This window comes from Nanorana parkeri, unplaced genomic scaffold, assembly GCF_000935625.1.
Source record: "Nanorana parkeri isolate BGI_ZX_2015 unplaced genomic scaffold, ASM93562v1 scaffold1153, whole genome shotgun sequence".
NCBI classification, from domain to species: domain Eukaryota; kingdom Metazoa; phylum Chordata; class Amphibia; order Anura; family Dicroglossidae; genus Nanorana; species Nanorana parkeri.
Window position 1 is genome coordinate 110,364 of NW_017307421.1, and position 11,578 is coordinate 121,941.

An 11,578-nucleotide genomic window follows, 5' to 3' on the forward strand; every position below is an offset into this window, starting at 1 on the left:
ATTACTAAAATCACTAGTACCAGCAATCGATGGCTACACATTTGGAAGACATGGCTCGGCTCCCTATGGAGTGAGGAACACTAATAGCATGCATAGCAATAATCATTAATGATTGCACTTTGCTCCAAATGTGTGCAATTATTCAGTACTACTGCTTGTGTGCCTCACTCCATAAAGAGCCATTCAGTCCAAATGTGTAGTGATCAATCACTACTACTAGCAATTAATATCTAATGATTTCAGTAGTGCAATCACACTACTAAAAATAGCCAATGTGCTCCACGCCTTAGACTTGCCAGACGTATTCAGCAAAGGCAGCATGAACTATAATGTCTATGCACAAAATGCAATTACCTAAAACAACCAGAACAGATCTCTTTACTAATCTAGGTGCTGTGAATGTGAGCTGGCCATACATGTTGCAAATGGTACAAACTCTGTCCAGCCTATTTAGAATAAAGAAAAGAATGTAATGTGAGGTCCTGCTTATACTAATCATTCACTATACCTCCTGCCAGGCAAGCCGTTGTACTACATAGTAGATAGATCGAAAAGAGATTGTAACATGTATGACCATGTTTAGACTGCTTGGCATTGGTTTTTATGGTACCCCGCACACCATCGAATGTCACACCTCTGTATAGTTACTCTTCATACAGTCATTGACCCAAATATAAGCTCCAGTCTTTTTTGTATCGCATGGAATAATCAAGAACAAAATCCTGCAGGATTAACTAAATAGTAAAAGGTAAACTCTGGACACACAAAAAAATAATAATTTACATACATTCCGTAAAACAAAACTGTGCTAATAAAATCTTAACCCTTGCAGTTGGGCTAACCCCACACTGCAAGGGTTAAGTAATTGGTTTTTTTTATCTGTGGAGCTAAAATAAAGTTATAGTCAACCGAATGGAGATTCAGGCAGCCTAGCTCCCCCACCCCTCTGGCAGTCTAAGGTCCTATGAGTCAATACATTCTATAGAGTATATAGAATGTGAGGATGCTGAGGAACATATCATCGCTGGAGCAGAGGGGGAGCGAGGCTGGGGGAAGCGGTGCAGGAGCCAGCTGGGATCGTATGGTATAATTTTGTTATTTTAGCTCTTAAGGAGCACTTAAGCATTGCAGTGCGGGGATAGCCCAAATGCAAGGAGCTATCCCCCTTGCAATGAATTCACATACACTCCCCCTTGTAATGAATTGACATACACTCTTTAAAGCTGAACTCTGGACACAAAAATGTTAATAAACACACTCTTTAAAGCTGGATACAAAAATTTTCATTTACAGACACTCCTTAAAACTGGACACACAAATGTTCATTTACATACACTCCTTAGAGCTGGACACAAAAATTTTAATTTACATACACTCCTTAAACTGAACTCTGGGCACGAAAAAATGCCATTTAAAATTCAGCTTTAATAGCCACAACAGATATAGACCCACTTTGTGTACACTAAATCACTAGTAAAAGTATAAGTGACATCATTGCTGTGCTGTACATAGTCTATGCAGAAAGCAGAGCTGTGGGAGGGACCAAGTAGGCCCCACCCACTACAGGCTGCCTGCAGAAAAGTACAGGAGGGGGCGGATACAAGACCAGTCACCCTGCATAATGAGAGAGATACAGTAAGCAGTGACCAGTCTTTACTACAAGAATCTCCTGCATAGAAACAAAGTTTCACACTGGATTCCTGCACAGATGTGGAAGAAATACATAACACACAACAACATTCACATAAGAATACACATTCCTCTTGTATTTAGAAAACATTTATCCAATATTAGAGCCATCCAGTGGAAGTCCATCCCACAAATGATGAGTATTATTCCCCAAGCACAGCACAGATAATGAGGCAGAGAAATGACTCCACAGGGAGCTGTGATCAGGTGTTTTGCTCCCCACTGCCTGGCTGGCAGAAAGTGGCATTACTCACTGGTAGTCTATTGTATAAATAACAGAAGCCCTCTTGGCTGTCTGGATGCCCCATAGTCATCGTGAAACCCAAGCTGCCTTGGCACTGCATCAGCAGAACAGGTGCACCCCTCCCTCCCCCAGCTGCCCTGTCTACAGACACACGTGGGAAAGTTGACGTACCTTGGCCAGCAGGAGGGCATTGTGGCTGGCAGCAGCCAGATCGCGCAGACTCTGGGTACAGGCAGCATTGTGGGGGTGCCCTGCAGTGTTGACCCCCGTAGCAGAGCACCCCGGGCTGCCACAGTTGTTGCTGTTGTTGATGCTGGCCGTGGGACTCCCGGTGGGGCTACCCCGAGGTCTCTGCCTTATGCCATCCAGCAGCCTGACCAGTAGGATGTTAGCCGGTAGGTCGTCCACTCCACAGTCCACCAGGATGCGGCACTCCGGGCAGCGCAGCTCGTTCCTGGAGCTGACAATGCTCTGCAGACAGCGGCGGCAGAAGGTATGCTGGCACGGCAGTACCCGGGCGGTGGTGTCCAGCCTCTCCAGGCACACCGAGCACTCCAGTAAATCCAGCAACGACGACTCATCCATCTCCTCTCCGCTTCCCCCTTCTCTCCTCTCCCGTCTCCTCTCCTCCTCCCCCCCTTTGGATGCTTTCTGCGGTCCTTTAGAGGTGCACAGCCAGGATGCCCCGAGGAGCATCTAGAAGAGCGGGTTGGCCAACACAGCCAGCGAGGAATCTAAAGAGAAGCCTGGAGCAGGAGGACACCAGCCATGCCACCGCAGCGCACCTCCTCTACTAAAATCCCTTCACATGAAGTTGGCTGGACACGGAGATCTTCTTCCCAAGTCCTCTGCCTGATCGTTCTGTACAGAGCTGGAGACTTCATGTAATCCAAGTTCACGTGCAGGCTAGAAGAACAGGCAGCACATGTCTTCCTAGAGAGCCAGCTGTCATCACCATCCTTCTCTATAGGGATGCCATGGATCCTGCTTGTACAAGTGTCCCTGATCACAAGGAGAGCAGTACAGAAGAAATCAATGTTCCTTGGTGTGACCTGTCCCTCACCCCCTCTGCTGCTATTGCAGTGTGCAGCTTGCTTGGCTGCTCCATAGCGAGCTGTGTAATCTGATCATTCTCACCCTCCCTCTAAGGGAAGGAGGAGCAGTGTGTCAGTCCTCTCCCCTCTACTTCCATTGTGAGTAAGTGTGTATGTGTGCCCACTGCCAACCAAGTATTAATCCATGGGGCCAGATGTTCCTTCTCCGGACACTATGGACAATTAGTGCAGGCTTACATTAGCAGCTTGGCTATGAGATTTATTGGGAACAGCTATAAAATGATCCACAACCGTTTACTGTAGCCTAAACATCGTTTTTTACTACTGCAGACCAGGGTCGGGCTGAGGGGTAGGCTGAAAGGGCGACCGCCTTGGATGCTTCAGCAGGAGTGGGGTGCAAACAGTGGTGTATTTAGGTTTGGGGCTGCCCTAGGCAAGACAAAACTCGGGCGCCCCCCCCCAGATGGCCGAGAGGATCCAAGTGCAGGCGCAGACTCAGCTACATGGTCTGTATCCGACAGAGATGCAGACCTTGTAGCTGCTCCCGCAGGTCAGGTACGTGGTCCTCGACCGCGTACCTGACTTGTGAGCTGGCTGCCGGCCACAAAGTACCGGATCGCGGGCCGCGGGCCGGTACATCTGCCGCCCTGCCGGAATCTGCCGCTCGAGGCAAACGCCTTGTTTGCCTCGCGGCAGATACGCCCCTGGGTGCAAAAAGGGTAGGACCTGCAAAAAACTGTGCTGCTGAAGTAGTTCCCCGCTCATTGGGGTGCACTGTCATGCCGTGCTGAAGGACCTGGTCCCAATACATCTGTGTTGCAATCCTTGGGGCAGGTTCACAAACCCATAGAGCAGCCTTTCTGAACCTGGGTGCTGTGGCACACTGGTGTGCCTCCTAGCAGTGGGACAGTGATGTGATGTGAAGTGGGCCATGAAGACGAATGTAAAAGGGGCTCTTGATGTAAAGGGATAACTGTGATGTGAAAGGGGGGACAATTATATCAAAGTGGGACTTCTGACGTGAAAGGGGAGCTACTGATGCAAAGTGTGATTTTGATGTGAAGGAGGGAATCTTGATGTCAAGGGGGAAACCCAATTTGTTGTGAGGGGGTCTCACTTAAAATCTATGATATTTTAGATTAGGGTGCCTCAAGATTTTGCATACTTTTAAAGGGTGCCATGACTAAAAACAGGTTGAAAAATACGGCCTCCCGTCTCCCATGCTGTTAGAAGCTGTATACAGCGCGTGCTGGTTACTACTTAAACTGGTGCGCGCAGCTTCTGAGAAGATACGCTATTAGCATAGCGAGGAAGCCGGCTGCGCATTTTGCATCGCTCCCGCTACGCTAATAGCGTATCTTCTCAGAAGCTGCACACAGCGCGCGCCAGTTTAAGTAGTAACCAGCACGCGCCGTATGCAGCTTGTAACAGCGTGGGAGACGGGAGGCCGCACTTTTGGTGGATACAGGGATCAGGTGAATATATATATATAAAAAAAAGTTTGTTTTATGCTCCCGGGGATAAAATGTCCCGGGATTTTGTTTTTAAAAATGTTGTCACCTTACCTTGGCCTGGTGGTCAGTGGGGGGCTCCATGGACTCTGGTGGGGGGGGGTGTCTGCTGTGGCCCCAGCTGCAGTGGCAATCTCCCTCTGCCGCCTGTTTGTCACCTGCACCCGGCCGGCCGGACCGCATCCTATGCGGCTGCTGCTCGGTCCTCAAGGGGGTCCTCAGAAGGACCCAACGGGCTGCCCTCTACAGAGCTTGATTACAGGGCCGCGTCTGCCTGATCCAGCCAGCCGGATCGCATACCGAGGCGATCCGCGCTGGCTGTACCAGGTAGACGCGGCATGTTAGAGCGCCCCCTGCTGGAGCCTCCCGAGCACCTCCTTGAGGAGCAGCGGCCGCAGCATTCACAGAGCCGCGTCGGATGTGGATGGCGGGCGGCCGGGTGCAGGTGGCAGCGGCCGGGGGTCAAGGGGCCGTTCGCGGTGGCATCAGAGAGGCCCGGGGGGCAATTGCCACCCTGCCCCCCGGCCCAGTCCGCCCCTGTACTGAAGTGATGCAAATACATCTGTATTGCATTGCTTGGGGCAAGATCAGAAACCTTTAGGTGACAGGCTTGAACCTTGTCCTGATACTGCGTGATACAAATACATCCGTATTATAATCCTCAGGGTAGGTTCAGAAACCCATTAAGGACAGGTTTGAACCTTGTCCCGATACTGCTTGATACAAATACATCTGTATTGCAATCCTCGGGGTAGGTTCAGAAACCCATTGAAGACAGGCTTGAACCTTGTCCCAATACTATGTGATACAAATACATCTGAATTGCATTGCTTAGGGAAAGATCAGAAACCCGTAGAAGACAGGCTTGAATAGCCTCTTCCAATATTAAACCGGAGGCTGAACTTCAGGCAAGCAGCTAAATCTACAGAGAAGATACATATAAGGGAGATTTTTTTACTTGCCAAACAATTTGTTTTTCTGTCCTTCCAGTCCTGGGAGTTACACAGTTCGGCCACACAACAGAACTCTAATAGGATAGGAGACCCGCTTTTTCTCTTCTAGTGTCGTAACAATTATAGGTCTCATACCCACCAATGGCTTGTAACTGGACAGTGAGCGGAGAAGCAGCAGATAGGTGAGCTCATCTCTTAGTCACTGCTCTCTCCTCCTCTCAGCATGTCACTTGCACTGCAGTAAAACTGACTGGCTCCTTGTGCTGCTTCTCCCTCCCCTAGTCTGAGCTCTTCTGTACAAAACTGCAAAAGGCTAAAACCAAGTTAAATTTAGACATGTACACTGTTTGCACTTAAAGAAAAATCATTAAGGGAAGTAATAATGAATACAGAGCGGCATTAATATGTGCCTTTCATATCTGCCTGGCGTTCCACGTGAAGTCGAAGTTGTTACTACAAGTGCCCTGTCTACACCAACACCATTGCCCTGCCTATTTTATAAGCTTTGTATGTTACTATTCCAGCAGGCAAAGGGTGCAGGGTACTCCGACTGCTATAAAACGCAGCAGTTTGTGAACACTTACATAACAAATTGAAAAAAGTCATAGCATGTTACGGCTGTGACCAGCTCCAACTGTTATCCTAAACACAGCTGTCACTGGAAGTCTCGGCTACTGCTGAGTTAGCTTTGAACAACCCCGATTCCTCGTTCCTCGTATTTCATCTCGGCTTTTAAGTCCCTTATTGCTAACATGGGGAAAGCTGAGACTTGGAAACCCCTAGAAAAGGCTGCTTACTTCCATTTCCCAAAACTTACTCTCAATCTTTATTTTGTAGCATTTACAGAATAAGGAAGCTCTGTCATCTGTGCTCTGTCACCCCCTACTGACTACAATGAAGCGTCGCTGTGCAAAATTCTGTTCACAATATATCAGTAACATGAATGAAATATTATTATTATTATATTATTATTATAATTATTATACAGGATTTATATAGCACCAACAACAGTTTGCACAGTGCAAATGAGGATATTACAGTTACAATACAAGTCAAGACAAGATTGTAAGGGAAGTCCTGCCCGTGAGGGCTTACAATCTAAAAAGGGAGGGGAAAGAGACATGAGGGGATAGCTGTGTGGGGATGAATTGTTTGAGAAATTGATATTTCAGTGGTTAGGTTGAGTAAGCTTCCCTGAAGAGATGAGTCTTAAGGGATCGCCTAAAGGTGGTCAGAGTAGGAGATAGACGGACAGGTTGGGGTAAAGAGTTCCACAGAATGGGGGAGACTCTTGTGGAGGCGAGCATGGGAGGAGTTGACAAGGGAGCTAGAGAGCAAGAGGTCTTGGGAGGAGTGTAGGGGACGGTTAGGGTGATACTTAGAGACAAGGTTGGAGATCTATCCAGGGCTGAGTTGTGAATGGCTTTTTAAGTGGTTGTTGATATTTTGAATGTTATCCTTTGGGCGATTGGAAGCCAGTTCAGGGATTGTCAGAGGGGGGTTGCAGACACTGAGCGGTTGGTTATGTGGATAAGTCTGGCAGCAGCATTCATGATAGACTGAAGGGGGGATATCCTGTGTAGAAGTAAGCCAATGAGGAGGGAGTTACAGTAGTCGAGACGAGAGATAACAAGTGAGTGGATGAGTAGCTTTGTGGTTTCATTGGTGAGGAAGGGGCGTATTTTGGAGATGTTACGAAGGTGAAGATGGCAGGATTTGGATAGGGATTGGATGTGGGGAAGAAAGGTGAGGTTTGAGTCAAGGATGACACCCAGCACCCTGGCATGGGGGGGGGAGGGTTGGATGGTTGTGTTGTCAATCATGATCGAAAAGTTGGTGGAGGGTGCACGGGAGAAGGTGGGAATATTAATCTACTTTGAGTTGTGTAATTCTATAAACCCTTACTGAATGAAATGTGGTTTTCTAAATCACTGGCCGTTATAAATAATTGCTTTTTAGTTTTAAATATAATATATGTTTCCCCTTTTTCATCCTTTGTTACATCTCAGTGCTGCTCGTCTCCTGTAGACTCTGTGCAGCCATATCTTGTCTTCATGTGTGCACTGTAGCAGTGACTGCATAGCATTTCTTTAAGGCTGGTTTCCTGATGGTTACAATAGTAAACCACGCCTATGTAATGTGTCTTAACTGGAAGCCCATATGACAGGGTGACAAAATAGTAAAAATGCACCAGCATAGAAAATAATTGCGCCCAAAATTGTCTTTATCGATGTATGTACATCGATAAGTGTCATTAGGCTCAATGACTGTCATCTTGAGCCCGATGAAGGTACCCTGTGCAGCCCTGAAACGTCACTATCCTTGTGACAAAATGTTCATAAATCGATAGACATTTTTTCAACTCATTTCTTTGGTTTGCTGGTGACATCCAGTATCTTCATTGATTTGGGCGGCACCATCCACAGCCATTTCAGCACCCAATTTCAAGGGATCTTTAGGTTTGGAGTGTGGTGGGGTATTCACTGGACAAGGTGACAGCATAGGAGACAGGGACATTGTCACTTTGTTGTAGGCAGTATGGCAGGATCACCACATATTATTTTAATGAAAGCTGCAAAGTAAAAAATATTGAAAATTACTTTTGAAGTTACATTAACATATTAAAACTTTTTAGTGATTGGGTTTACATTTTAATACTGATCAATCACTAACAAAAGAGAAAGCCCACCTGAGTTTTTTTTTCAGAGATTCAGCAGAGTGCCATGTGTGCTGGTGTCTCTGCTTTTGCTTATGCTTCTGACGGCTGCCACCCGTCGACTACCGTAGCACACGCTTCTTAAAAGGGATCCTTCATGTGTGTATGACGCTTAATTAGCTCCTCAATGGCCACAATATGTACATTTATATTCCCCAGCGCAATGCTCCATGCTAAGGATATGTTAATAATAAATGACATTCTGTCCAAAACTAAATAAAAAGTTTTCGATAAACATTAAAAAGGAACTTCACCCCCAGGTTGTTCTACTGTAATCCAGAAATGTCACCGGTACACCAATGGATGATGTCCAACATAATGCGTCTTTTATTCACGCATATTGTCACATCAAAAATGCATCAAATAGCATTTTTGATTTGACAATATGCGGGAATAAAAGAGGTTTTATTTTGGACATCATCCATTGGTGTGAGTTATATGAGTATCCCACCGGGATTTCTAGGGACACTATTCTCAGCTAAGCAAGAAATGCAGAAGTGCGAGCTGTGCAAAAGAAAAAAAGATGTCCCCCCCAAAACACACATACACACATATATATGTTTAAAAAAAATATATATATGAAATATTATGAGTGCTCCTTTTGTCTACAGGGCTCAAATAAAGTAGATATACTTACCTTATTCTTGGTCCCATCTGGCTGCTAGACTGGTCCATGCACCCTCTTCTCCCCCGGACTCCAGTGGTCTAAGGACCGCTGACATCGTCTTGTCCAATGCAGGTCCATTGATTAACATTAAGCATGAGTGTGAGGACACCTAGGGACATTCCAAGAGAGGAGTGCCGACCGCCGCGGGACCGAGGATCAGGTGAGTATATCTGCTTTACTTGAGCCCCCTAGACAAGACAAGCACCTAACCCTTGTAGTGCGGAGGTAACCACACTTCAAAAGTATGTTTTTTTATAATTCTCTGAGTTCTTCTTTAAAGGAGAAGTGAAAAGAAGAAAAACGGGGGGTCTGCTTTAACGACACCCCTCTCTGAAGTATTGAGCTAATTTATTGGAGCTTCTGTATTTACCATCAGGGTGCAGACAGATAAAGGTCAGTGGCGTAACTAGAACCTTCAGGGCCCCGGTGCAAGAAACCATGAAGGGCCCCCCCCCAACCGCAATGGCACCGCATGGTTAACAGGAAGGCTGCCGAGGTCCCAAGCAAGCGCGGGACCTCAGGCAGCAGCTTGTTTAAAATGTTAGTGCGATGTTCTGTCGAGAACGCTGACCCAGTATCTACGCTTACGACACAGATGGGATTAACGAGGAAACAGGCATTTATTTACAAAGTATTCACTAATTAAACATATTTTTATTTTACTTACAATTTCTTTTTTTCCACTTCCTGGTCCACTTTGCCACAATGATGTAATCGTACCCCAGCGAGGCATCCTGGGAAGGTTACATAAGCAGAGCATTGCTGGGAAATCTCAACTGTAATCTCACAAGATCTCAGGGAAAGGCATTTTCCTCCCATGAAATGATGTGCATGGCCATATGTCCTAGTCACATGTGCCAGAATTCCAGGAAGTAAAGGGAGATCTATTATACTGCCCTTAGTTAAAATGACTACTGTCAGAAGACTGGGAAAGAAAAGAAAAATAAGGTATACAAAAAATAAAACACCAGCAATTATCTATAGAAGTATCTGTTTGTAGATTGTCATCAATAAACATTCCTAAAGGTGCCTTTGTTGTTAATTTAGAGATATGAATAAAGTTCCTAATTAAGCTTTGAAAATGAAACAGAGAAGCTGATTGGTTACTATGGCCAACTGCTCCAGATTTTGTCTGCCCCATTTTAATGAATTCCCCCATTGTGTTGTGAAGAGTATGTTTCTTCCCTGTAATGCCTCTTATGACCCCTCATCAACTGCCATCCAGTCCTAAAAATGTAAAAGTTGCCTCTGCAAACTAGAGTTAAATTATCCACTGCGTTCTCTGCAGTTTACTTGGGCAAGAATCCACTTGGAATATTTATGATTAGTGTTTTTTGTATCTTGCATTAATTCGTTTTGGAGTCTTCAGCGAGTAATGTACTGTAGAAAAACACAGTAGCCCCTGCAGAAGAAGAAACAAAACACTAGACAAGAGTGGATTTTAAGCCAGCTAAGCCTTTTAGGTCTTAATAAGTTTAATAAATTGCGCTTTTACAAAATGTGCTCCTTTTACTCAGAAATTGCCTTTTAATGGGAGTCTGCATTCAATATATATACACATCAGTGTAGGCAATTTACATGCCTAACTTTTATGCAGCAGAGCACGCTGATGAGTGTTAAACAACTTTAGTAAAAAAAAATAAACATAATCAAAGCAACTATAATGTTGCTTGTTCAGCGTGATCAAAATAGAAAGTAGTACAGAAATCAGTGAGACGTACATTCCTCCATATACCAACTCGTGAGTGACTGCCACACAAGTAGTAATTATGACAGTGCTAGAAGTATTACTTAGAATTTTCAAATCAATTTTTATGCCTTGGTTAGAAAATGACACATTAATGTACAGGGAAAAGAAAAGGTCAGCCCATACAAAACTAATATCTCACTGAGATTTCCCTGTCATAGTTCTGACTCTGTTCATGCCCACCTTGGAGTGTGTTCATGGGTAAAGGACATTGCATCCACAGCTGTGGCTTTGTAGTATTGCTGTGCACCCCCTTCCTTTTTCTACTCCTTTTCTCTTTATTTTGTCAATTCTTTATTTATGCACTTGTTTTCAGTACTGGAGATTAGACAGCATTATTCATCAAAAAACATCACAAATTAAGCTATGACTAAAAATCATTTTCGTGCTCCATTGTTCACATAGTTGTTTATCACTGCAATAGCTAGAGGGGAGATTGAACCGCTCGATCACAATAATTATACATTTTTCAATATTTTTAAATCTGCCGTTTTTGAAAAAATAATACTTGTTATAACAATCTGGCTCTTACCCCTAGTACACACGATCGCCTGTAGAGCCGGCCAAATGCTTGTATGTAACAGCCGATACCGGCTGTTTACATTCCCAGTGAGCAGAAGAAAAAAACAGGTACATGTACGTCCATCCGCTGGGAAGAGGTTGCCATATGCCCGTGTATTCACAATGGGCCGACAGCAAGTGGTTAAGTTAGCTAACTAATTAGAGTTTGCTGTGTTTCTGTACATTCCAGAAGCATGCATGTAAATTAAATAATGTTAATATATCTCATTGAAAACTATTAGTGTTTATGTGAAATGCAAATTGCTTTAAAGACAGACCCAGAGAGACTAAACTGAGGGGCTACATCACTGGGGGAGGAATAGTCCCTGGATAAGGGGTTAAAAAATAAGATGGGAATTAGCTGTTCTTACCTGATTGTATGTTGGGGTCAGGTGTCCGGCAGGAGCTGCTGGTTTGGAACTGAAAGGGGTAAGG

At 45.0% G+C, this 11,578-nt stretch overlaps 1 protein-coding gene across 1 annotated transcript; it reads right to left on the reverse strand.

Annotated features, from left to right (window-relative positions):
* Positions 1-2,074: 2,074 nt before the first annotated feature.
* Positions 2,075-2,705, reverse strand: LOC108796693 (SH3 domain-containing RING finger protein 3-like). Its single transcript, XM_018568192.1, has one exon. It carries the CDS (start codon positions 2,627-2,629, stop codon positions 2,075-2,077), a length of 555 nt encoding a protein of 184 aa, XP_018423694.1. The 5' UTR covers positions 2,630-2,705.
* Positions 2,706-11,578: the final 8,873 nt, after the last annotated feature.

What these genes read in the sequence shown, in the direction of transcription:
- LOC108796693 (XM_018568192.1), bottom strand. Translation starts at nt 2,629, where the DNA reads ATGCTCCTCGGGGCATCCTGGCTGTGCACCTCTAAAGGACCGCAGAAA.